Raw genomic sequence first — 27,109 nt, 5'->3', positions numbered from 1 at the left:
GGGAGATAATAAAACAGAGGTGGAGTTAATGAGTGGAGGTGTTGATCAGCCTCACTGCCTGGGGAAAGTAACTGTAGGACATCCCTGTGGAATGCATGGGTTTTCTCTGTGTGGTCCCGTTTCCTCTCTCAGTTCAAAGATGTAGCGGTGAAGAGGTTAATCACTCATTGTAAATCGTCCTGTGATTAGGTGAGGGTTAAATCGGGGTTGCTGGGCGGCACAGCTCAAAGGGTCAGAAAAGCCTATTTCGCACTCTACCTCTAAGTAAATAAATATCACTGCATTCATTAATAAAGGCACAGAAGACCGGGGGATTAAGGTACAACATGTTCGGGACTACTGCGTGCAGCTCTGATAATCACACAATAAAGAGGATGAAATTATATGATTGCACTGAAGCAAGAAAAAGGGGCTGGGTGAAATTACCGGGTTGAGCACCACCTGAGGGGGTGGGGGGGATGAATTTTGGGTGGAAATCTGAAAATGCTGAGAATTCATTCTTCCTCCCAAAGGAACTTTACTCAACCCACTGGGTTCCTGGATAATCTTAACATTTCCATAAGACATAGCAGCAGAATTTGGCAATTAGGCCATTTGGAGTTTTCTCTGTCATTCAATCATGGCTGATTTTATTATCCCTCTCATGGCGGATACAATAGGATCTTTTAAGAGACTCTTGGATAGGTACAGTGGCATGCAAAGGTTTCAGCACCCCTGGTCAAAATTTCTGTAACTGTGAATAACTAAGCAAGTAAAAGATGAAAACAAGAGAAATTCTGCAGATGCTGGAAATACAAGCAACACACATCAAAGTTAGTCCTGATGAAGGGTCTCGGCCTGAAACGTCGACTGTACCTCTTCCTAGAGATGCTGCCTGGCCTGCTGCGTTCACCAGCAACTTTGATGTGTGTTGCTTGAGTAAAAGATGAACTGATTTCCAAATGACATAAAGTTAAAGATGACACATTTCTTTAATATCTTAAGCAAGAAAACTTTATTTCCATCTTTTACAGTTTCAAAATAACAAAAAAGGAAAAGGGCCCGAAGCAAAAGTTTGGGCACCCTGCATGGCAGTACTTAGTAACACCCTCTTTGGCAAGTATCACAGCTTGTAAATGCTTTTTGTCTTTCAATTCTTGTTTGAGGGATTTTCACCCATTCTTCCTTGCAAAAGGCTTCTAGTTCTGTGAGATTCTTGGGCCATCTTGCATGCACTACTCTTTTGAGGTCTATCCACAGATTCTCGATGATGTTTAGGTCAGGGGACTGTGAGGGCCATGGCAAAACCTTCAGCTTGCGCCTCTTGAGGTAGTCCATTGTGGATTGTGAGGTGTGTTTAGGTTCATTATCCTGTTGTAGAAGCCATCCTCTTTTCATCTTCGGCTTTTTTACAGACGGTGTGATGTTTGCTTCCAGAATTTGCTGGTATTTAATTGAATTCATTCTTCCCTCTACCAGTGAAATGTTCCCTGTGCCACTGGCTGCAACACAAGCCCAAAGCATGATCGATCCACCCCTACTTTTTATTTCTATTTTAACTTCATCAGTCCACAGGACTTGTTTCCAAAATGCGTCAGGCTTGTTTAGATGTTCCTTTGAACCTTTTGAATAGAACTTTTGGCCGCAATGAGCAAAGGTATGCTTGGAGAAAAAAGGGTGCAGAATTTCATGAAAAGAACCCCTCTTCAACTGTTAAACACGGGGTGGATCGATCATGCTTTGGGCTTGTGTTGCAGCCAGTAGCACGGGGAACATTTACTGGTAGAAGGAAGAATGAATTCAATTAAATACCAGCAAATTCTGGAAGCAAACATCACACCGCCTGTAAAAAAGCCAAAGATGAAAAGAGGATGGCTTCTACAACAGGATAATGATCCTAAACACACCTCAAAATCCACAATGGACTACCTCAAGAGGCGCAAGCTGAAGGTTTTGCCATGGCCCTCACAGTCCCCCGACCTAAACATCATCGAGAATCTGTGGATAGACCTCAAAAGAGCAGTGCATGCAAGATGGCCCAAGAATCTCACAGAACTAGAAGCCTTTTGCAAGGAAGAATGGGTGAAAATCGCCCAAACAAGAATTGAAAGACTCTTAGTTAACTATAAAAAGCATTTACAAGCTGTGATACTTGCCAAAGGGGGTGTTACTAAGTACTGCCATGTAGGGTGCCCAAACTTTTGCTTCAGGACCTTTTCCTTTTTTGTTATTTTGAAACTGTAAAAGATGGAAATAAAAAAGTTTTCTTGCTTAAGGCATTAAAGAAATGTGTCATCTTTAACTTTATGCTTTTTGGAAATCAGTTCATCTTTTACTCGCTTAGTTATTCACAGTTACAGAAATTTTGACCAGGTGTGCCCGAACTTTTGTACGGAGCTTAGAAAAATAGAGGGCCATGTATAACCCTAGGTAATTTCTAAAGTAAGTACATGTTCGGCACAGCATTGTGGGCCGAAGGGCCTGTGTTGTGCTGTAGGTTTTCTATGGTTCTATATTCTATAACCCCATTCTCCTTTCTCCCCCTATCCCTTCATGCCCTGACTATTCAAGAATCTATCAATCTCTGCTTTAAATATACTCAATGACTTGACCTCCACAGCTGTCTGTGGCAATGAATTCCACAGATTCACCACCTTCTGATTAAGAAATTCCTCCTCATTTCCATTCCAAATGGACATCTCTCTATTCTGAAGCTGTACCCTCCCTATAAGAAACATCCTCTCCCCATTTATCTCGGCCTTTCGATATTCAGTAGGTTTCAATGAAATTTCCCCTCATTCTTCTAAACTTCAGCAAGTACAGGCCATTAAACGCTCCTCCCCGTAACCTTTGATGCTCTTACTAATCAAGAGCCTATTAAATACACCAATTCAAAAGATTTCCTATTCCAATAATTCTGTCTGCTGTTTACAGAACCTCTCTGGCCTACATGTAGCTAGCCTTGTAGCTGTGATCTGGGAAACTAATGTACAGTCACCTTATGGACAGACACTTCTGTACCTAGCTCCACTTTACGGGCATACAATCAATGATTATAAGCTATCTTACATTTTATATTTATTGTGTTATTTATCTTATTGTGTTTTCGGTGCTGCATTGGATCTAGAGTAACAGTTATTTCATTCTCCTTTACACTTCTGTGCTGGAAATGACATTAAACAATCTTGAATCTTAAATTAAATCACATCTTCGCAAACTAAACAGAACTGCCAGCCAGGTTTAATTTAATGTGAATATTCACAATAGATTTAGCATCGACTTCCTTTCATGATGGCATCCAAGATGACATAATTAATTAACAATTATTTAATAATGACTTCCTGTCTGAATGGCTCTGAGCTGCGATGTCTGTCAAGGTCATGGCTTTTTTTTTTAAGGTTTGTTGGGATGGGTTTTTGGGACAGTGCGAGGATGTAGGGGTTAGATTAGGGTTCAGGGGCAAGGATGAGGGGGAATTAGAGGTTGGGGCAGTAAATGAACCATTATGGGCAGAAGCTGGAGGTTATGACACCAATAATATACTATTAGTCTAATATTCTGAGACCTCTGTGGGTCAGGCTCGACCATGGATGTTGCGTCCTACCTGTCTACATACGCAAAGCCAAGGTAGTATGATGTGAAGTGCAAGCTGTTGCCTATGTAGCAGGCTAGCCCTCTCCATGCAGCTGATGAGCCCAAACGAACCGCAGAGACTGGTACAGTTTTGTACCAGTGGTGTCACTGGAGTTTCCAGTCAGCATTGAACTCAACGTAGGATTGCCTTAGGGACTCCAGCTCCAACCGCAGAGACTGGTACAGTTTTGTACCAGTGGTGTCACCGGAGTTTCCAGTCAGCATTGAACTCAACGTAGTATTGCCTTAGGGACTCCAGCTTCAGATTTTTCCCTTGGGGTTTACTCCCAAAGCCTTCCCCATGAGTGGGTACATCCACAAGGCAGCAGAGGTTTAAGATCAGTTTTCCTTCTCCTAGATGAGCTGCCAACCACAGCCGATGAGCCCCATCTGCCTGAAGCGAATGGTTTTAAGATGCTGGTAACCCACCTTTGCCCATTCTCGTGTCAATAGAAACAGTTTTGTAAGGCTTAGTAGCTAAGCCAGGAGAGTATAGTATAGTATATTAGTGTAATATTATTGTACAATATTATAATATATACTATAATTACTTTGTGAGCTAACTTCCACATAGTTTGAGATTCTTGCTGACAGATAAACAGGTTTATTATCAATCACTGTAATGCATGATGTGAAATTTGATGCTTTGCAGCAGCAGTACAGTGTAAACACAAAATTAATTTGTCTTTGCAAAGATTTTACAAGTCCATTGTACAAAAGGCAACAATTTCAGTCTTACTATTTCACCATATCTCTTCCTCTTGCACCATCTGCCACCATTCCACACTGAAACAAAATGCGGTGGTTCTATTTTGGCTTGCCAGTCTGAGCAGGGAGCCCGTCCCTATGCTAAGATTCGGGGGCACGCTGGGTGTAACCACTGCTCCTTGTGCTGAGCTGTGACTGGGCAATGTCGGCTAATGCACACTGAATCTTCTCCAGCAGCAAGTCCCCTCGGAATACAACCTCCTCCAGTCGAGCTGCTGCTGCGTGGTTCTCCTCCTCCAGCTGGCGTAGGCTTGCAGCCTGGATATTGAGAAACAGGATTAGGTCAGAATGCAAGGATATAGAATACCATAGTACAGTACAGGCCCTTTGGCCCACAAAGTTGTGCCGAACTTTTAACCAACTCCCAGATCAATCTAACCCTTCCCTCCTAACAAGTCTTCCATTGAGCTTTCATCCATATGCCTAAGACTCTCTTAAATACCCCTCATATATGAAAGATGTGCTGGCATTAGAAAGGATTCAGAGAAGGTTCACGAGAACTATTCCAGGAATGAAAGGGTTAACATGTGCAGAGTGTATTATGGCACTGCACCTGTACTCACTGGAGTTTGGAAGAATGAGGGTGGGATTCAGAATCAGAATCAGGTTTACTACCACTGGCATGTGACATGAAATTTGTTAACTTAGCAGCAGCAGTTCAATGAAATACATAATCTAGCAGAGAGAAAAAAAACTAAAATAAAACATAATAACAAACAAGTAAATCAATTATGTATATTGAATGGATTTTTTTTAATGTGCTAAAACAGAAATACTATATACTTAAAAAGTGAGGTAGTGTCCAAAGCTTCAAAGTCCATTTAGGAATCAGATGGCAGAGGGGAAGAAGCTGTTCCTAAATCACTGAGTGTGTGCCTTCAGGCTTCTGTACCTCCTACCTGACGGTATCAGTGAGAAAAGGGCATGCCCTGGGTGCTGGAGGTCCTTAATAATGGACGCTGCCTCCTTCATCTTAGAGAGAGGCACTAGACAGGAATGCCCAATTTCTCCTCTCCTTTTTGCGCTATATATTGAACCGCTTGCCCAACTAATAAGACAGAGTGAAATCGTAAAAGGTATCAAGTTGGCAGGGATTGAACAGAAGGTGGCGTTATTCACAGATGATGTTTTGGTCTATCTGAGTGAACCAGAAAAATCATTTATAGGATTGTTTACACTGTTGGATGACTTTGGGAAAATATCAGGTTATAAAATAAATGTAAAGAAAACGCAAGTTATGTCCCTAAATTATACACCATCCAAAAAATTGCAGGATACATATGATCTTAAGTGGGAAGCTAAATCATTAAAATATTTAGGAATAACCATGCCGAAGGATCTTTCAACACTGTCACAGGTAAATTATGGGCCATTATCTCAGAGATAAAAGCAGATATGCATAGATGGAATCTTATCCCCTTTTTAAGTTTAAATTCAAGGATAAATACTATAAAAATGAATATTCTTCCTCGGTTATTGTATCTTTTCCGTACTTTACCGGTGGAGGTGGATGATAATCAATTCAGGGAATGGGACAAATGGATTTCCCGCTTCATTTGGCAAGGAAAGAAACCTAGAATTCGATATAACACCTTACAGTTAAGGAAGGAAGGAAGGAGGTATGGTTCTTCCTTGCCTGAGAAATTATTTTTATGCCTCACAGATAACCCCTCTGTTATATTGGTGTAATAGGGAATATAAGGCTAGATGGAAGGAAATAGAATTTGGATTAGTTGACAGTTTTCCTCTTCAGGCCTCAATAGCTGACTAAGGATTGATGGCCCAGTTGGAAAAGTTTAAAAACGCTTGGATAAATCTTACAATAAAAGTATGGCAGAAGGTGGTTAATTCATGTGGAATTAATAACATGTTAAAACTCTTTAGATGGTGTGCATATGATACCGAATTCCTTCCCAACAGAGGAGATAAAAGATTTGAGCTATGGATAAAGAAAGGTCTTACAACCTACCTCTCATTTATAGATAAAAAGAGTATTACAAAGTTTCCAAATCCTGCAGGACAAACATGGCCTAGAACATAATGACTTTTTTAGGTACCTTCAAGTACGAAACTATGTTAACCAGAGTTGTAGGTATACAGACCTATCAACAGTAGAATTAGAATTTTTCAAGATTCTGAATTCGGCTTGCAGTTCAATACCTAGTAAATCAGTTTCTCGATTATATAATGCACTCTCCCATGCTAAAAATGTAAATACACTGTATATTAAAGAGAAGTGGGAGAAAGAAGCGGGGTTGGTACTTTCAGAGGAGGCTTGGGAGAAAATCTGCAGCTTTCAATGGTCCTCGACTAATTCTTTGACTTGGAGAGAACATTGTTGGAAAAACATTATAAGATACTTCAAGACCCCATGTCAGGAAAAATATAAAGATACAAATGTAATGTGTTGGAGAAGGTGCGGCTCCAAGGAGGCAAATCACTTTCATATTTTTTGGGATTGCCCTAAATTAAGTCTATTTTGGGAAGGTATTCATAGAACATTAGTTAAGGTACTTAGGTCCCAGATACCTCTGAACTTTGAGACGCTCTATTTGGGGCATGTATTGTTTCTTGAACAGAAGGAAGATATAAAGTTGCTGCAGGCCCTCTTAGCGGCAAGTAAGAAATCAATCACTAGAAAATGGCTAAATCCAATACCACCTACATTAGAAGATTGGTACGAAATTACCTTGGAAATATTTAAATTGGAAATATTTAAAATGGAAAAGTTGACTTACTCCCTGAGAACTCAAAATGAAAAATTTTATCAAATCTGGAATAAATGGATTGAATATATAACCCCAAGTAAAGGAGACGACGGAGACATAAGAGAGGCTTTATTGCAATTAACGGCTGAACTAAGAAAATTAAGAACAGAGCTTAGAGACGTGAAGATGTGCTATGATAAAGCTGTGAAAAGACAGGATAAAATGGATAAGAAACTTCAGAAGATGGAAAGAACAATGGAGCATATTAACGATAGAGTGGACAAAACAGAAAATAATGTGCTTGTCTGGAACACGGAAAGAAATCGACTCTTGGAGAAAGTGGACGTGTTGGAAAATTTTAGTAGACGTAATAACATTAAAATTGTTGGTCTTAAAGAAGGTATAGAGGGAGATAATCCAATAGAATTTTTTCAAAGATGGATCCCGAAAACCTTGCAAATGAAAGAGGAAGACCAATCAATTGAAATTGAGCAGGTACATAGAGCTCTAAGACCAAAACCACAAGATGACCAATATCCATGATCAATTTTAATAAAATTCTTAAGATTTCAAGACAAAGAAAGGATTCTACAGGCGCCTGCCCAAGCTGCCAAGAAGAGAAAAGGGCCACTGATGATAGAAGGGAAGAAAATTTTTTTTCTACCCTGACATAAGTTATGAACTTTTGAAAAGAAGGAAGGAGTTTAATCCAGTGAAAAAAGCCCTATGGGATCACGGTTATCAATTTATATTGCGTTATCCTGCAACCTTGAAGATTTTTTTGCCTGATGGAGAAAAAAGATTTTTTGACGATTACCGGAAAGCGGAGGAGTTTATGCGAGATTCTTTGAATATTCACCAGATACAAAAACAAACTTAGGGGAGCGAGATGGATTGAAGATGAAGACTGGATCAAGGATTAGGCCTGTTGAATTTTTAGGTGGAGGAATATATAAATAGATTCTTAATTATATGAGGGAGGGGAAGAAAGGTTAAAATTTGAGGAATATTAGCTGGGAATAATAACATTAATTTTTTTTCTATATATATATAATTTTTTGTTACGGGGGAGCTGGAAGAAACACTGACCAATCGCTACGTTATTCATGTGTGCAAGCGTGGCAATAGCCACGACCCGCACAGTGGAGGGGGGTAGTGTTGTGTATCCTTTCATTCACAACATTAGTGGGGGGGTATTTTGTTTTTTCTTTTTTTGTATCTTATCTATCTTTTTTTCTTTTTGCCTGGATGATTGGGAGGGAAACACATAGCAACATGGTGAAGTTCAAAGAGATTCCTCAGGGAACTATGAGAGTTGAGAAGCTAAGTAATGTTTTAGATTTTAAGAGATAAATATGTAACATTTTTGAATATTTGGAGCCCTTACTTATAGCTCCGATGATGAAGGTCTTGGTTCCTTGGGGGAAAGTAACAAATATATATTAAATTTATTTTTATCCCATGGAGCATGTGCAAACCTTCCAATATTCAGGCGGTTCCTTTTTTTTTCTTTTTTTCTTTTCTTTTTAGGTAGGAGTATATATCGGGGGGGGAGGGTTAAGGGGAGGGGGAGGGTAGATATTTTTTTTTCTCATGTATCACTTTGAAAACTCAATAAAAATTATATTAAAAAAAGAAGTTTGGAGTTCAATTCCAGCACCGTCTGTATGTCCTCCCCATGAGTGTGTGGGTTTCCTCTGGGTACTCCAGTTTCCTCCCACAGTCCAAATACATACTGGTTAGCAGGTTAATTAATCTTTCTGTGATTAGGCTTGGGCTATATTGGTGGGTTGCTAGGCAGCACGGCTCCTTGGGCCGGAAGAGCCTGTTCCACACTGTATTTCGAAATAAATAAAACAATTCCATAAACAATAATGCAATGAACAGTTGATTTCTCTGTCATTAAGGTTCAAATGTATGATTAACCACCACAAATCCTCTCTGCCCTTACTTCTCACAATGGTTCCAAGAGATTCAGCATGTCACCAAAGATTTACAATGTTTTATGGATGTATAGTAGAGGGCATTCTGACTGGTTGCTACTGCACAGGATCACAAGAGGCTGCAGAGGGTTGTATACTCAGCCAGTTCTAGCACATGCACAACCCTCTCCACCACTGAGGACATCTTCAAGATGCGGTGCCTCAAGGCAGCAGCATCCTTCACTTAAGGACCCTCAACATCTGGGACATACCCTCTTCTCATTATTACCATCAGGGACGTGGTACAGGAGCCTGAAGTCAACATTTTAAGAACAGCTTTTCTCCCCTCCACCATTAGGTTTCTGAATGGTCCATGAGCACTACCTTGTTATTCTTTTCCTTTTTACACAATTTATTTTTTAATTTATAGTAATTTTTAATTTCTCTACCTTGCGATGCAGCTTCGAAACAACAAATTTCATGTCATAGGTCAGCGGGGATAAACTAATCCTGCTGTCTACGGTATCAGGCGGAACTGCACATATTGCCTTGGTTTAAAACTACTTCCAGAAGATGGCGCTCATGTCAAAAATTACAAAACCCTATTCCAACTTGCACTGATTTCCCCTTCCAACAAGTCTGTCAGGGAGAGCCAAAGTTCCAAGTAAATTAATTGCCATAGACTACCCCAAGATTCATTTTCTTGCAGGCATTCACAGTAAATACAAACGAGAACAATAGAATCAATGAAGAAATGCACACAAAGACAGATAATCAACCAATGTGCTAACGACAACAAATTGTGCAAATACAAAACAGAAGAAAAAAGTAAAAAAATAACAAAATATAAAGAATAAATATTGAGAACACAAGTTGTAGAGTCCTTGAAAGTGAGTCTGTAGGTTGTGGAATCAGCTGAGTATTGAGGTGAGTGAAGTTATCCACAGTGGTTCAAGAGCTTGATGGTTAAGGGGTATTAATTGTTTCTGAACTGGTGGTGTGGGTCCTGAGGCTCCTGAACCTCCATCCTAATGGCAGTAAACTCTCAAACCCACTGTTTCAGAGGTTCACTCAAAAGCAGACAGGAAGCCAGCTCTGAAAGGGGCACCATGGCAGTACAGCAGTTAGCACAACGCTGTTACAGCTCACCGCTGAGGTGTCGGAGCCTGGAGTTCAATTCCAGCATCCTCCGTAAGCAAGTCTGTACATTCCTTCCTATGTGCACATGGGTTTCCTCCAGATGCTCCGGTTTCCTCCCATAGTTCAAAGGCATACCAGTTACTAGATTTATTGGTCAATGTAAATTGTCCCATGATTAGACAAAGGCTAAATAGGTGGGTTGCTGGGTGGCAAGGCTCAAGGGGCCAGAAGGTCCTATTCCGCACCGTCTCTCTAAATAAATTTTTAAAAGCAACAGGCAAAGTTATTAACAAGCAGCAAAGTTAAGATGAGATCACACTAACGTCTCACAACCACATAAGATTTTGCAATGTGGGTGGAATAAAATGTCTTAAAGTAGAATCAGTGGAAAAATAAAAGATCAATGAAAATTTAGCTGAAGGACCTCTTTTCTTCTGTCCAACTCTCTCCAGCTCTCTGTACCTGACCCAAGCAAGCCCAGAAGCCAAACCAGAATGATAATTTACATGTGACAAATAAATCTCATCTTTAATGCACTGGGGGTCATAAGGAGTAATCCAATCAGCAGTAAGTGTTGTACAACAAATGGCAGCAGGATGACTGACATGGTCACGATCCAACTGGAAACAGAGACTTCTCATGTCACCTAAGGGAGTGATGGGACTCGATTCATACAACCTGCTCAAAAGGCACAAACACATCTATACCTCCAAGCTATGCACAAACCACTCCCCTCCTTACCAAATTTTACAATCTGAATTTACAACACGGAAACAATTTAGCTGCTCTATGGTCCCCACAAGCCTCCTTACATCTTAAAGCAACAAACACAAAATGCTGAAGGAACTCAGCAGGTCAGGCAACATCTATGGAGTGGAATGAACAGTTGACCTTTCATCATGATTGGAAAGGAAGAGGGAAGAAACCAGAATAAGAAGGTGGAAAGAGGGAAAAAGAGGACAAGCTGATGGGTGATAGGTGAAACCAAGTGGTGGGGAAGGTGGATGGGGGCGGTGGGGATGAAGTAAGTTAGGAGGTGATAGGTGGAAAAGATAAAGGGCTGAAGAAGATGAAATTTGATAGGGGAAGAGAGAAGACCATGGGAGAAAGAGGAGGGGGTGACGAACCATGGGAAGTCTCCAGAGATAACAGTGAAAGGTGTGAAAACAAAAAACATCTAGTGAGCAGTAGTTCTTCAGGTGAAAATGCCTTGTTAATGAGAGAGGTTGAAGAGAATGGCCAGAGTGGTTCAAGCTGACAGGAAGGAGACAGTTACAACAGTGGTGTGCAGAACAGCATCTCTGAATGCACAACACTTTGAACCTTGAAGTGGATGGACTACAGCAGCAGACGACCACACTGGGTTCCACTCCTGTACCGAATGTGGTGGCCACTGAGTGTAGGACATGGGACATGACATCACAGTTCAGGCCTTTCAGCTCATGACGAAACATGTTCAACGTGTTCAGTTATCTGAAACACCATTTCTCCTTACAGGTCTATTGATGTTTTGAATATAATGAGAATGTCTCTACGTCAACAAGGTATCTCCTCTCTTGCCTCGAGCACTCATCCTGTTTGTGCTGACTCTAACCCACAAAGACACCAATACTCTGAGGAAACAAGAAGTAGACTAGAGGTGGACAGGTTTAGAAAAGCCTACTCTAGACCGGAGATAATGTGGCATAGATGTTTATATGTTCTATCCCACATGATTAACTTCTGCACTGGAGTGTGGTGGTGGTGGATGGCAGGGTTTATTCAGAGATACAGCGCGCAGAACAGGCCCTTCGAACCACACCACCAACCAACCCATCGATTTAACCGTAGCCTATTCACAGGACAACTTATCATGACCAATTAATGTACCTATTAACTGTACATCTTTTGACTGTGGGAGGAAAGCAGAGCAGCCAGAGAAAACCCACATGCACATGCAAAGGAACACAAACTTGCTGGAATTGAACTCCAACGTTGCGCTAACTACTAAACTACCAGGGTGCCCAGATAGGGGTGGAAGGAAGGTTGATTAAAAAATGGGAGGCATGACACAGGAAGAGAAGGGCATATTTATGTTAAAGGTGCAGAAACCACAGAGATTACTACATAGAAATTCTAAATTCAGACAGTCGTTCAGAAAGGGGTTTGTATAGATGTACAATGTTCACAAGACAGGATGTGGACTGCAGTCTATGTAAAGTGAAGCTATGTGACAAACACGTTTCATATTACCACCTCAGCACAAAATAGGATGTGGCTCTGTAATGAATAGATAACTTTAACAAATAAATAAACCTGCAGTATCTACCAAACCTACAGCCTCCAGCATAGAAAAGGTATGGGCAAAGTCGTCACTAAGTTTCACAACCTGAGTCAAGATAATGAACTAGAAGAAAAAATGCTGTGTTGGCCTTCATTAGTCAGGTGATTGAGGTCAAGAGCTGCAAGGTAATGTAGCTCTATAAAATTCTGGTTTGACCACACCTGGGAGTATTATGTACAGTTCTACTCACCACATTATAGGAAGGATGTGAAAGTTTTAAAGACTGCAGAGGAAATTTATCAGAATGCTGCCTGGATTAGTAAGCATGTCTTAGGAGGATAAGTTGAGAGAGCTGGGTTTATTTCTCTTTGGAGTGAAGGAAGGTGAGAAGTGACTTGATTGAGGGGTACAAGATGGTAAGAGGCATGAATCAAGGGAACAGTCAGAGACCTTTTCCCCCGGGGCATAACTGGCTAACACAAGGAGGCACAAGTGAGTGCACAGTTTCAATTTTCATAAGATAAACTTACTTACAACATTTAAACTGAAAAGAGCGCAGAGGAGACATGAGGATGTTGCTGGGGTTCGAGGGACTGATTTACAGAAAAAGGTGGAGAAAGTTGGGATTCTCTTTTTTCAGTTGACCATAGGAGTCTGAGGGAAGTGGATAAAATCATGAGGGGCCTCGACAAAGTGAATGCTTGCTGACTTCTCCCCAAGGTTGAAGAATCAAAAACTAGAAGGCACAGGTTTAAGGTGAAAGGGGACAGATTCATAGGAACTTGAGGGCAACATTTTCACCCAGAGAGTGGTCCGTATATCGATCAGGTGCCAGAGGAAGTGACTGAGGCAGGTACTTGGTTGGGAAAGGTTTAGGGATATGGGCCAAATAGGACCAGCTCAGATGAGGATCTTGGCCGGCATGGATCAGATGGGCCGAAGGGCCTAGTTCTGTGCTGTATGACTCTACCAGGTGTTTGGAGGAAAGTACAGGGGTTATGTCAGAGGCAGTCTTTTAATTAAAACACAGTGGCGGGTGCATGGAATGCCTATAAGGGTGGTGATAGAGGCAGATACATTACTAATTTGTTTTTACTTAGCAATACAGCACGGAGTAGGCCCTTCCGGCACTTTGAGACACTCCATCCCAGCAACCCTCCGAAAAACCAGATTAACCTTAATCTAATCACGGGACAATTTATAATGACCAATTAACCTACCTGGTACATCTTCGGACTGAGAGGGGAAACTGGAGAACCCAGGGAAAACCCACACATTCCACAGGCAGGATGCAGAGGCTCCTTTCAGAATGGTGCCGGAATTAAACTCTGAACTCTGGAATGCCCTGTGCTGTAATATTGTTGTGCGAACCACTACTCCATAGGCACGTGGGTGATAGAAAAACGGAGAGCTATGGTAGGGGTGGAAGGGTTAGATTAAACTCGGGAGGAGGTTAAAAGGCCACACAACATTGTGTGTGGAAGGCCCTGTACTGCGATGTAGCGTTCAGTGTTCTACTTTGCACTCTTCTGTTTATTTATCTGTGCTGAATGAAAAGGAATGAGCCAGCTTGTCCCATTTTCCAGTCTATCATCTGATAGATTACAACTCTTCAAAGGCACATTCAAGTACAATTTAAACGCAGTCAGCGTTTCCACATCAATCCTTTCAAACTGAGACTTCTAGATGCATGCCATTTTCACCTTAAATCTAATCTTCGTATTTTAACTAATTGGCTGCCGTGGTCACCTCTATCAAAGGAAATTATCCTTTGTAAGGAACACACACAAAACTTTGGAGGAACTCAGCAGGTCAGGCAACATCTATGGAGAGGAATGAAAAAGTCAATGTCTTGGGCATCAGGACTGAAAAGGAAGGGGAAAGAGACCAGAATAAGCAGCTGGGAGGGGATAGGCTGGAGAACAAGGAACCTAATAAGAAAAGACAGTGAACAAAGGGAAAATACACACAAAATGCTGGAGGAACTCAGTACAACAGGCAGCATCTATAGAAAGGAATAAACAGTCAAAATTTCAGGACGAGACCTTTCATCAGGACTTTTATCTGGACAATGGGAGAAAGAGGAGGAGGAGGAGAACCAGATGGAGGTGATGGGCAGGTGAGGAGAAGAGAAGGGGCAAGAGTGGAACCCGAATGTGAGAAGGGGGAGGGGGAGAATTTACATGGTTAGAGAATTCAATGTTCATGCCATCAGGTCAGAGGCTATTCCTGGGTCCTCAATTTTATACACTCCAATTAAGTCTCTTCTCATTCAGCACAGATACAATGTACAGAACAGCACAGAACCTCCCACGCAAAATGTTGTGCAGCTTTTAACCTACTCCAAGTTTAATCTAACCCTTCCCTTCCACATAGCCCACTATTTTTGAATTGAATTGAATGATCTTTATTGTCACTATACATAGGTACAATGAAACTCTGTTTGGCTTCCTCTCAGGCAATTAAATAAATCAGTAGATAAAAACAAGACAGTAATAGAAAAACAGTATTAAATAGATAAGTAGCAGACAAAAAGCTGCAGCAGCGCCAGAATATCACAGTAATGCACAAAGTGCCATTAGAGCAAGTATTTGAGTCCTTGTGTGTGCTCACAGTTTCAGTCATTGTTCTGTGGTGGGGGGGTGGGGGTGGGTGCTGTGATGGAGGCCACAGCTCTGGGATAGAAGCTGTTCCTCAGTCTATTTGTCCTGGTTTTTCTCTCATCCATATGCCTTATGGAGCAGCGGCTAGCTCACTTAATTATTCTGTTCCAAAGATACCCTTGGCTTTTTCGTTCCTCTCAGCCACCATTCTCCAGTTCTGAAAACGTCCTCAAATCTCGGCACTCTGCTCAGTGCAATTCACAACTATACATAAACCTCAAACTGTGGCCCGACTAGAGTACTTCAGTGGCTCACTCACACCTCTGAAGTCTTTTGGGCCATTGATTGTATCTTTACAAAAATCTCAGCATTCAAGCTGTGGTCTTGCTCAACTAGACCAAAGATTTTCAGCTTTTGTTCATAGAACACAACAGCTCAGTACAGGCCCTTCAGCCCACAATGTTGTGCTATTTAACTTAATCTAAGATCAATTTAACTCTTCCCTCCAACATAGCCCTCCATTTTTCTATCATCCATGTGCCTATCTAAGAGTTTCTTAAATGTTTTCAAATGTCCTGCCAGGCGTGGTGTGGAGGCAGATACACTCAAAGTTAGTTAGTTACAGAATTGATAGCCAGGGGCAACGGAGACAAGATGATATGCCACTTAGAGACAGGCATGACGACTGTGGTGCTCCCACGCACCTGAAAACTCAACCCTCGTGGTGGAGGTTGTGGGTTTGGCAGGTGCTGTTGCAGAGCAATGCACATGAGGAAGGAAGCAATTCATGTTGAGTGGGATGTACTAATAAAGTTAGTAAATCTGCCTTGGTGTTGAGCTTCATGTGAGATGCTGGAGCTGCTTTCATCCAGACAAAAATGAATTATTCCATCACACAAACATCCCAGATTTAAAGATACAATTAGCTTGTATTTCAAAGCATACAGTGAAATGTGTCTTTTGCATCATTGCCCAACACACTCCGAGAAGTGCTGATCACAAGTATTCCCCTGCTTCTAGCACTAACATAGCATGCCCACAATTTACTAACCCTAACCTGCACATCTTTGGAACGTGGGAGGAAACTGGAGCACCCAAAGGAAACCCACACAGTCACAGGGAAAATGTACAGACAGTGGTGGGAATCAAACCCCAATCGGTATCACTGGTGCTGTAAAGCATAATGGTACTGTCAATGGCGAAAAGACTTCAGTGCATAAGACAGCCAGAACACTGTCACAAGATGCCCATTCTCTGACTTGCTCTTACAGTGTTGTATTCATGGCTGCCACAAAGTGGTTGCATGAGTAGCTTAAGAACTAGTATCCTGCTACAGCTAAATGCCCATCTACCTCCTCAGGTGTATCCAACCATTCAGAACATGCCTGGATGAGGTGGTCCCACATCACCAGGTTCAGGAACAGTTATTACCCCTCAACCATCAGACTCCTGAATTACTGCAATCACCTCGGTACTTAATTGATAGCACAACCTATGGACTCACTTTCAAGAACTTTACAACTCATGTTCTCAGTATTACTTATACTCATGTCAGCCAACAGGAGAAAGTTCTAGACAGTTTTGGTGACAGACAGTGTGGCTCGCGGTGCTTTTTGGGCAGGAGCTGCAGACAGGGCAGGAGGGAAGATGACTGCGACTGCCGTGGGAAGGACAGCCCTGTTAAAAGGGAAGGGCCAATACTCTCGAAAGACAGCCCGTTTGTTTGAGATGGATTTCAAGTGGTTCAGAATGTGGTGTCTGCTTTCACGTAAACCGTGGGTCCAGCGCGTGAGTAAAAAGACAACTCCAGAATGAGCTCCAACTTTATGTGCACATTTGGACTGGTTTAACTGTAATGGGCCCTTTTATTTTTTTTTGTGTGTGTGCCTGTGTGCATGCGCCCGTCCGTGATGATGTCCTTTTCATGGCTTTTTACAAGGCGTGGAATGAGAGAGAGAGAGAGAGACTGTGTGGCGCGCCACTCCTCACACAGACATTTTCGCAGCATTTTCCATTTATTTTATGAGGTCAAGTTGCGATCTCGACACTCAAGCCGGCACGGATGGAAAGCGTACTCGGGAGCGGACCCGACTGGTTTCGAACCCGGGAACCTCCGCTCCCGGGTCCAGCGCTGATGTCATTGCGCCACCAGCCGGCCCGGCCTTTTATTTTCTTTTCTCTTTCCTACTGTTTGATAAAGCTGAAATTTGTAAATATACTTTCTTTATAATTTCATTATAAAGACACTGAATGTTGAAAGGACTAGATAAGGTGGATGTGGACAGGATGTTTCCTCTGGTGGGAGTATCCAGAACTAGAGGGCACAGTCTCAAAATTGAGGGAGACCTTTTAGACAGAAGTAAGGAGGAATTTTTTTAGCCAAATAGTGGTGAATCTGTGGAATGCTCTGCCACAGACTGCATTGGAGGCCAAGTCCTTGGGTACATTTAAAGTGGAAGTTGATAGATTTCTGATGGGGTTGGGGCATCAATGGTTATAGTGAGAGGGCAGGTATATGAGGTTGGATAGGGTCTGGGATCAGCCATGTTGAAATGGAGGAGCAGACTCAATTAGCTGAATGGCCTAATTCCGCTGCTATGTCTTCTGTTTTATGGTCTAACAATTTTATGCTGTGTATGATCTGTTATTTCTTACTGACCAATAATTGAGTATGGGCAGTATTTACACTGCATTCGCTCAAATTGAGGTTTCTTTAATTGGAACATCATGGACTTCCTGTTTGGCTGAACCCCAGGTCATACTGACCTTAGATGTACATTGTTAATGAAAGATGGCCTTCTTACCAGAGTCCCATGGCTGTTTGCAGAGCTGGCTAACAAGCTAAGTTTGCATACCAGCCCGGTGACAGGATTACATTTATTTATTATTAATTTTTGTATTTGCATTGTCTGTCTTCTTTGTCACATTGGTTGTTTGTGTAATTTTATATTGATTCTATTGCATCTCTTTGTTCTACTGTGAATGCTTGCAAGAAAATGAATCTCAAGAGTTATATATGGTGACATCTGTGTAGTTTGATAATAAATTTATTTTGAACTTTGAGAGCAGCAAGTAGGTCAAATCAGGCATGTGGTTTGGTTGGTGCAAACTGACCAATTTAAGTAGACAATCACTCTACCGATAACTCCACAACTGTCCCACCAGTTACCTAGCTCTCAATGACAGAATCTCTCAGGCAGTCACTCTTACCTGCAACGCTGCTGTTGATTCTTCACTTGGCAGCGAGTCCACTAACACATCAATATCTTTAGCAGTCCTTGCTATCAGTGCAGCAAAAAGCTGTGCATATTCTACGGAAAATACAGAATCAGGTAATTAACAGAGTTTCTGTAAAGTCACACCACAGTATGAAATAGCTAATAAAAATGATGGGATTATAACGTGGCCCATTTCATTGCCCCTGACTGTTTTACAACCGATGATTTACTCTTTGTGACACACTGCAGGTAGTGTCATGGATAGACATTTGACTCAAGTCAAAGTTAATTTATTTTCAAAGTACATATATGTTCAGTTGTCACTTTATAAAATACCTCCTGTACCTAACAAAGTTGCCACTGTATGTTCATGGTCTTCTGCTGCTGCAGCTCACCAACTTCAAGGTTCGATGTTGAGATGCCCTTCTGCATACCACTGTTGCAACACATGGTTACTTGACTACACTGTCGGCTTCCTGACAGCTTGAACCAGTCTAGCCAATCTCTCTCATTAACAAGGCTTTCTCGCCCACCAAACTGCTGCCCACCTGAATGTTTTTGCTTTTCGCACCATTCTCTGTAACCTATAGAGCAGGGGTCCCAAATTTTTTTATGCCATGGACCAAGGCCATTAAGCAAGGGGTCTGTGAATCCCAGGTTGGGAACCCCTGCTCCAGAGACTGTCGTATGTGAAAATCCCAGGAGATCAGTAGTTTTTGAGACACTCAAACCACCCCATCTAGCACCAACAATTATTCCACTTTGATCACAATTCTTCTCCATTCTGATGTTTGTTCTGAACAATAATTGAACCCCTGGACCACGTCTGCATGCTTTTTATGCACTGAATTGGTGCCACGTGATTGTACTATCCATGTACCTACCCAAACTTCTCTTAAATGTTGAAATCGAGCTCACATACACCACTCCTGCTGGCAGCTCATTCCACACTCATGATCCTCCAAGTAAAGAAGCTTCACCCCATATTCCCCTTAAACTTCTCGCCTTTCACGCTTAACCCATGACCTCTGATCGCAGCCCCACCCAACCTCAGTGGAAAAAGCCTGCTTGTATTTACCCTATCCATACCTCTCATAATTTTGTATACCTCTTTCAAATTTCCTCTCAATCTCCTACAGTCCAAAGAATACAGTTCTAACCTATTCTATCTTTCCTTATAACTCAGGTCCTCCAGACCCAGCAACATCCTTGGAAATTTTCTCTGCACACTTTTCAACTTTGTTTACATCTTTCCTATAGGTAGGTGACCAAAACTGCACCCAATACTCCAAACTTGGCCTCACCAATGTCTTACACAACTTCAACATCACATCCCATTTTCCGTTCTTAATACATTGATTTATGAAGGCCAATGTGCCAAAAGCTTTCTTTACGACCCTATCAACCTATGACACCACTTTCAATGAATTACATGCCTGTATTCCCAGATCCTTCTGTTCTACAACAGTCCTCAGTGCTCTACCATTTACTGGTCTCTGCGGCACTCCACTAGTCACAAGCTAGTCAGAGAGGGAACCCTCTACTACCACGCTCTGGCTTCTCCCACAAAAACCATGTCTAATCCAATTTAGTACCTCATCCTGAATGCCGAGTGACTGAACCTCCTTGTCTAGCCTCCCATGCAGGACCATGTCAAATGTCCTGCTAAAGTCATGTAGACGACAACTGCCTTCATCCACTTTCCAGGTAACTTCCTCAAAAACCTCTACAAGATTGGTTACTATGGACAAAGTCATGCTGACCATCCTTTTCACTTCAAGTCTATCCAAATCCGGTCCCTTCGAATACCTTCCAATAACTTTCCCACAACCGATGTCAGACTCACCGGCCTATGATTTCTTGGTTTCTGTTTGAAGCCTTTTTTTAAACAGCAAAACAACATTGGCTATCCTCCAATTCTCTGGTACCTCTGCTATCGCTAAGGATGTTTAAATATTTTAAATATCTCTGCTAGGGCTCCAGTAATTTCTGCACTTGCCTTCCACAGGGTCCAAGGGAACACCTTGTCAGGCTATGAAGATTTACCCATCCTGGTTTGCCTCAGAGTAGCGAACACCACATCCTCTAATTTATACAGGATCCATGAAGTTGATGCCACTTTGCCTCACTTCTATAGATTCTGTATCCATCTCCTGATGCAAAGAGTGCATTTAAGATCTCCCCCATCTGTTTTGGCTACACATGGATTACCATTCTGGTCTTCCAGAAGACCAATTTACCAATTTTGTTCCTAGCAATCTTGCTCTGAATATACCTGTAGAATCCCTTTGGATTCTCCTTCACCCTGTCTGCTAGAGCAACTTCATGCCCTCTTTCAGCCATCCTGATTTCTTTCTTAAGTATTCTCTCGTATTTCCTATACACCATAAGCCCCTCATTTGTTCCTACCTGCTATGTACCTCCCTTTTTCTCTTAACCAGGGCTCAACGTCTTTTGAAGACCAAGGTTCTTTACATTTGTTACGTTTACCCTTTTTTCTCACAGGCACATACAAGCTTTGTACTCTCAAATTTCATTTTTGAATGCCTCCCATTTTTCAAGTACATCTTTGCCAGAAAACAGCCTGTCCCAATCCACACTTGCCAGATCATTTTGATGCCATCAAAATTGGTCTTTCTCCAATTTAGAACCTCAACCTGGAGACCAGATCTATTTTTTACATATTTACTTTGAAACTAATGGCATTATGGTCACTGGATGCAAAGTGTTCCCCACACAAACTTCTGTCACCTGTCATATCTCATTCCCTAATAACAAATTCAGTATCACGTGCTCTGTTGTTCGGATTTCTATGTACTGATGAAGGAAACTTTCCTGAACACATTTGACAAATGTTATCCCATCTAGTCTTTACAGTATGGGGTTCCCAGTCAATATGTAGAAAGTTAAAATCATCTACTATGAAAACCTTATATTTCTTGCAACAGTTTGTGATCTCTTTATAAATCTGTTCCTCAATTCCTAGAACTGTTGGGTGGTCTGTAATATAGCCCCATTCACGCGGTCATACCTTTCTTATTTCACAGTTCCACCCATAATGTCTCACTCATCGTGTTCTCCAGTCCGTCCCGATGGAGCACTACTGCAACATTTTCCTTGACTAATAACACTACCCCTTTTTCTTTAATCCCTCCTGCTGTCACATCTAAAACAGTCCTAACAGCTGCAATGTCATAATTCCAGGTGTTGACCCATGCCCTGAGCTCATCTGCCTTTCCTACAATACTTCTTGCATTGAAACATACATAGGTCAGGAGACTAGTCACACCACACCCAACCTTTTGATTCCCGACTTTGCCTCCACAACCTCTCTACTAACCATTATGGCACCTGGTTTCCATCCCCCCTGTAACGGTAGATTAAACCTCACTGTGCAGCATTAACAGATCTTTCCACTAGGATATCAGTCCCCCTTCAATTCAGGTGCAAACCGTCCCTCCTGTACAGGTCCCACTTTCCCCAGAATCTTAAGCCCTCCCTCCTACACTAACTACTTAGCCACATGTTAAACTGTATAATCTTCTTAGTTCCGGCCTCACTAGCATGTGGCATGGGTAGCAATCCTGAGATCACAACCTTGGTAGTCTTTGCCCTTTAACCTGGCACCCAACATCCTACCCATGTCATTGGTACCTACATGGGCCATGGCCTCCAGCTGTCCACTCTCCCACTTAAGAATGTTGAGGGCTCAATCTGAGATGTCCTGGATCCTGGCATCTGGGAGGCAACATACTATCCTGGAATCTCATTCTCGCCCACAGAACTTCTTGTCCATTCTCCTAACTAACAAATCCCCCATCACTAACTACAGTGTGCCCCTTTGCCACCCCGACCTTCGCAGACTTAGTGCAAGAGACCCGACCGCTGTGACTTTCTTCTGTTAGGTCAACATCCTCTCCACAGGGGTACTCTGCACTGCTCCTTAACCCCTTTCCCCTTCCTCACTGTCACCCAGTTTCTTGTGTCCTGCACATTGGGTGTAACTACCTCTCTATATGTCCTACCTATCACCCCTCAACCTCCCGAATGATCCAGAGTTCATCCAGTTCCAGCTCCAGATCCTTAACACTGTTAGAAACTGCAGTTGGTAGTTCTCAGGGACACTGGAGGTCTCCCTGCCTTCCCACATCCTGCAAGAGAGCATTCAACTATCCTGCTTAACATCTCTATTGTCCTAACTGAGCAGATATAAAGGGAAATTAAAAAAACTTGACCTTGAGCTTTACTTTTCCTTCTCTGACCGAAGCTTCTCTTCGCTGAGACCTCGATGAGCTAAAGCCAGAACCCAAGGGTAACAGCAAAATACTTGCAGAAATTTCTAGAGCTTGCTAAAATCTCTGCTCTTGTGTCCACTATCAGTAAAACACTAAACAAGAATGGTGTTCATGGAAGGACACCACAGGGGAAACTACTGCTCTCCAAAAACACATTGCTGCACTTCTCAAGTTTGCAAAAGACCACCTGGATCTTCCATAATGCTTCTGGGACAATGTTCTGTGCAGCATCAAGACAGAAGTTGGCAGAAATGCTCACTGCTATGTTTGGAGGGAAAACGGCACTGCACACCAACACCAAAACCTGAAGCACAGTGAAGGAGTATAATGGTTTAGAGCTGTTTTGCTGCCTCAGGGCCTGGACAGTTTGCAATCATTGAAGGAATAATGAATTCAAAAATTCATCATTAAAATAAGACATTTTACAGGAGAATGTCAGTGTAGCAGTCCGTCACCTGAAGCTTAATAGAAGTTGAATGATGCAACAAGACAACGATCAACCAACAAGAGTAAATCAAGAACAGAACGGTTTAAAAAGAAGAAAATTCATGTATTGGAATGGCCAAGACAGGGTCCAGACTTTAACCCAATTGAGATGCTGTGGCAGGACCTGAAGAGAGCTGTTCATGCAGGGTATCCCAGAAATATTGATGAACTGGAACAGTTTTGTGTGGAGTAATGGTCTAAAATTCCTCCTCACTGTTGTACAAGTTTGATCAGCAATACAAGAAATGTTTGGTTCTGGTTATTACCACTAAAGCAGGTTCTACCAGTTATAAAATACAAGGGTTCACATACTTCTTCCAGCCTGGACTGGGAAAAATTAAACAATGTGTTCAATAAGGACAACAAAAAATATAATTGTCCGTGTGCTATTAGTTTAGGCAGATTGTGTTTGTCTATTATTGTGACTTAGATAAAGATTAGACCACATTTTATGAGTAATTAATGCAAAAAACCAGGTAATTGCAAAGGATTCACAAACTTTTTCTTGCAACTGTATATATTTCTTAATGTAATTCACAGCTTTCATTATGTATTTATTGTACTGCTGCCGCATAACAACAAATTTCACAACTTGCCAGTGATAGTAAACCTGGTTCTGACTGAAGTACTGCCATGCACCCATGCTTACCTTCTGTGGGATTAGATGGCTGATCTTTGTTTATGGCTGTCTGAATGTTTGTAAATGATGCCGGCGGAGCACACTGCTGCAAGACACCGATGGCATTGCAGAACTGGTCGGCCAGCTGAAGAAAGAGTATTAACTCAAATTACTGCAAACCTGTTTAAACAGGGGTTATAGATGACAGTAACAGAGCGATCACAGCACAGATTCGCCATGACAAAAAAGACTGATTAGAACATCTTGAGAAATTGAAAGACAGCCTTGAGTTTAAGTTTTAAAATGGAAGTCATTTTGTGACTATGTTTTTCTGCTATCGGAGCTATATGTGCTCTGTGCTGTTGGGACTGTGCTTTGCCCTTTGCCCCAGATGAATGCTGTTCTGTCTGGCCCTACTCATGCCTATGGTTGAAATGACAACTTGAACTTGAACCACAGAATTGATAACTATGAGCTAAATTACTATTTCAACAGTGTCATTGTGTTAGACTCCTTGTTTATGTTCAGAAATTTATTTTCATACTTTGCTTTTTAGTACTTAGAATTGGAACATAGAACATGTACGTCACAGTACAGGCCCTTTGGCCCACAATGTTGTGCCGATTTTTTAACCTCCTTTCTAGGATCAATCTAACCCTTCCCTCCTACATAGTCTTCCATTTTTCTATCATCCACGTGCCTATCTTAAGAGTTTCTTAAATGCCCCTAACATATCTGATTCTACCACCAGCCCTAGGAGGGCAATTCCAGGCACTCACCACTCTCTGTGTAAAAATCTCATCTCCCCTATAGTTTCGTCCAATCGAGCTAACCAATTCAACTAACCAAATTGAATTAAAATCCCTGTTTACACCAGGAATTGTCAGCATACCTTATGGCTGAACTGAAAGAAACTCCCATTCCAATTCTGAATGACTGTCGCAATCTACCTTCACCATTCACACCCATTGGGCAACACAGTATCGTAGCAATTAGCACAACACTTTGTAGCATCAGTAATGTAAGTTATGGGCATGCTACATTGGCACCAGAAGTGTGATTGCATTTGTGGGCTACACAAATTTCAAAATTTCACTTTTGAAGGACTTCCACTTACTAAGCTTCTCTTTGTCAAAGACAACCTATCCCAATCCACACTTGCCAGATCTTTTCTGATGACATCAACATCAGCCTTTTTCCAATTTAGAAGCTCAACCCAAGGTCCTGTCCTATCCTTTTCCACAGTTACCTTCAAACTAGTGGTATTATGATCACTAGATCCAAAATATTCCCCTACACACCCCTGTCACCTGCCCTGTCGTTCCCTAACAGGAGATCCAGTATTGCACTCTCTCTAGTTGGGACATCTATCTATTGATTAGAGAAACTTTCAAGATTCAAGATTGGTTCCTCAGTACACGAATGTAAAAAAAAATCAAAATAGGATTTGATGCAGTATAATAAAAGCATACAATAAACATAAAAGCAATCCTTTAAAACTGTTGAATTAACTCCTAAGCACATTTAACAAACTCTATCCTATCCATCCCTTTTACAACACAAGAATATACTGTAAAAAGTCAATAACTGTCAAGTTAAAATCGCCCATTATGATAACCATGTAGAATCTCTCGTGTACACTGTAGTTGTCTGCTCTCTCTCTCTCTCTCTCCACAAATTTGTTCCTCTTAATCCTGCTGACAATTGGTCGAGCTATAAAATAACCCCATTAAGTTGGTCATCTATGCGTGGTGTCAAAACAGTTAGGTAATATCTTAAATTGATCATTTTCCATCTGTATTTAGTCGAGAGACGGTCACAGATTTTATAGAACTGAGGGAAGTAGGGAGGAGCACTGAGGAGTGGAAGGGGGAAAAAGTCTTTGCAGTGAGGTATAGAAGGTTTGATAAAGGAGGGAAGGGAGGGAATCTGAGGGGGAATACTGAGAGCCCGGGGGGGGGGGGGGTGAGAGAAGCAGCCGCCACTCACCGAATTAACTGCATCTTGCAGTTGAGTCAATCGGTCCGCCATCTTTCAGCAGCAGCAACAAGCCGCCTTACTATTGGTGGAAAACACCTAGCAACGACCAACCAATGCATGGTCTCCGCACTTCGCCTGTTCCAAGTGCCAAACAGCCAATCTGTGTCACTGGATTGAGACTATTAACCAATAGAAACCGCCTCCCCGAATCGATCAGATTTGATTGGCCTACAGGAGAACCTGTTAGCCAAACAGAATCTACTATGTATAGACCTCCCGGAGTTACCCAATTAGCAATTAGTGATGGGTAAAAAGCGTCCCAAAAGCAGCCAATTAAAATTAGATTATCTACGATCCTGCATTTTTCTCTACAAGTTCAGCCAATGAAAGTGAGGCATTGTGTTTTTACTGAAGTCCGAGAAAACCAAACCTAACGTAACAGGCAAGGACCTCGGCGAATCAAGTGGCTCCCAAGCTTTTGTGTTGACCTTTCAACATAAGAAATAGGAGCAGGAGTCGGCCATTTGGCCCGTCAAGCCTGCTCGCCATTCAATAAGATCATGGCTGATCTGGCCATGGACTCATCTCCACCAACCTGCCTTTTCCCCATAACCCTTTATTCCCCTACTATGCAAAAATCTATCCAACCTTGCCTTAAATATACCAGTCCTGCCAAAACCGTTTTGGCTCGAAATGTCAACTGCATTCTTTTCCATTGATGCTGCCTGGCCTGCTGAGTTCCTCCAACATTCTGTGTGTATCGCTTAAATATATTTACTAAGGTAACCTCCACTACTTCATTGGGCAGAGAATTCCACAGACTCATCACTCTCTGGGAAAAGAAGTTCCTCCTCATCTCTGTCCTAAATCTACAGTCCCAGGCAACTCAATCTCTCTTCATAGTCTAACCCCCTTGTCTCTGGAATCAACTGGGTGAACCTCCTCTGCATCACCTCCAAAACCGGCATATCCTTCTCAAGTAAGGAAACCAGAACTGCACGCAGTACTCCCGGTGCGGCCTCAACAGTACCCTGTACAGTTGCAGCATAACCTCCCTGCCCTTAAATTCAATCCCTTGGGCAATGAAAGCCAATATTCCATTTGCTTTCTTGATAACCTGCAAACCAACCTTTTGTGATTCATGCACAAGCACTCCCAAGTCTCTCTGCACAGCAGCATGCTGCAATTTTTTACCATTTAAATAACAATCTGATCTTTCATTTTTCTTCCAAAGTGGATGACTTCACGCTTACCAACATTGTAGTCCATCTGCCAGACCCTTGCCCACTCATTTAACGTATCTATATCTCTCTGCAGATTCTCCGTATCTTCTGCACAATTTGCTTTTCCACTCAGTTTAGTGTCATCAGCAAACTTACATTCACTACATTCAGTCCCCTCTTCCAGATCGTTAATGTATATCGTGAACAGTTGCAGGCCCAGCACCGACCCCTGCGACACACCGCTCACCACTGATTGCCAACCAGAGTAACAC

The 27,109-nt window shown here is 42.0% G+C and overlaps 1 protein-coding gene across 1 annotated transcript; it reads right to left on the bottom strand.

Moving 5' to 3' along the window:
• Nucleotides 1-4,179: 4,179 nt before the first annotated feature.
• Nucleotides 4,180-25,697, bottom strand: med21 (mediator complex subunit 21). Its single transcript, XM_072269314.1, has 4 exons — nucleotides 25,624-25,697; nucleotides 23,665-23,779; nucleotides 18,227-18,327; nucleotides 4,180-4,638 (listed from the first exon to the last, which is right to left on the bottom strand). Exons 1-4 carry the CDS (start codon nucleotides 25,663-25,665, stop codon nucleotides 4,462-4,464), a joined length of 435 nt encoding a protein of 144 aa, XP_072125415.1. The 5' UTR covers nucleotides 25,666-25,697; the 3' UTR covers nucleotides 4,180-4,461.
• Between the last annotated feature and the right edge of the window lie 1,412 nt (nucleotides 25,698-27,109).

The sequence above is a fragment of the Mobula birostris genome, chromosome 9 (assembly GCF_030028105.1).
Source record: "Mobula birostris isolate sMobBir1 chromosome 9, sMobBir1.hap1, whole genome shotgun sequence".
In the NCBI taxonomy this organism is placed as follows: domain Eukaryota; kingdom Metazoa; phylum Chordata; class Chondrichthyes; order Myliobatiformes; family Myliobatidae; genus Mobula; species Mobula birostris.
The sequence above is the reverse complement of the archived record's forward strand: the minus strand, read 5'-3'. Positions and strand labels throughout refer to the sequence as shown.

What these genes read in the sequence shown, in the direction of transcription:
- med21 (XM_072269314.1), bottom strand. Translation starts at nt 25,665, where the DNA reads ATGGCGGACCGATTGACTCAACTGCAAGATGCAGTTAATTCG. An exon ending in TGCAAGATGCAGTTAATTCG is followed by an intron (nt 23,780 to 25,623) that starts GTGAGTGGCGGC and finishes CTCTTTCTTCAG; the next exon opens with CTGGCCGACCAGTTCTGCAA. An exon ending in AATCAACAGCAGCGTTGCAG is followed by an intron (nt 4,639 to 18,226) that starts GTAAGAGTGACT and finishes CTCAATATCCAG; the next exon opens with GCTGCAAGCCTACGCCAGCT.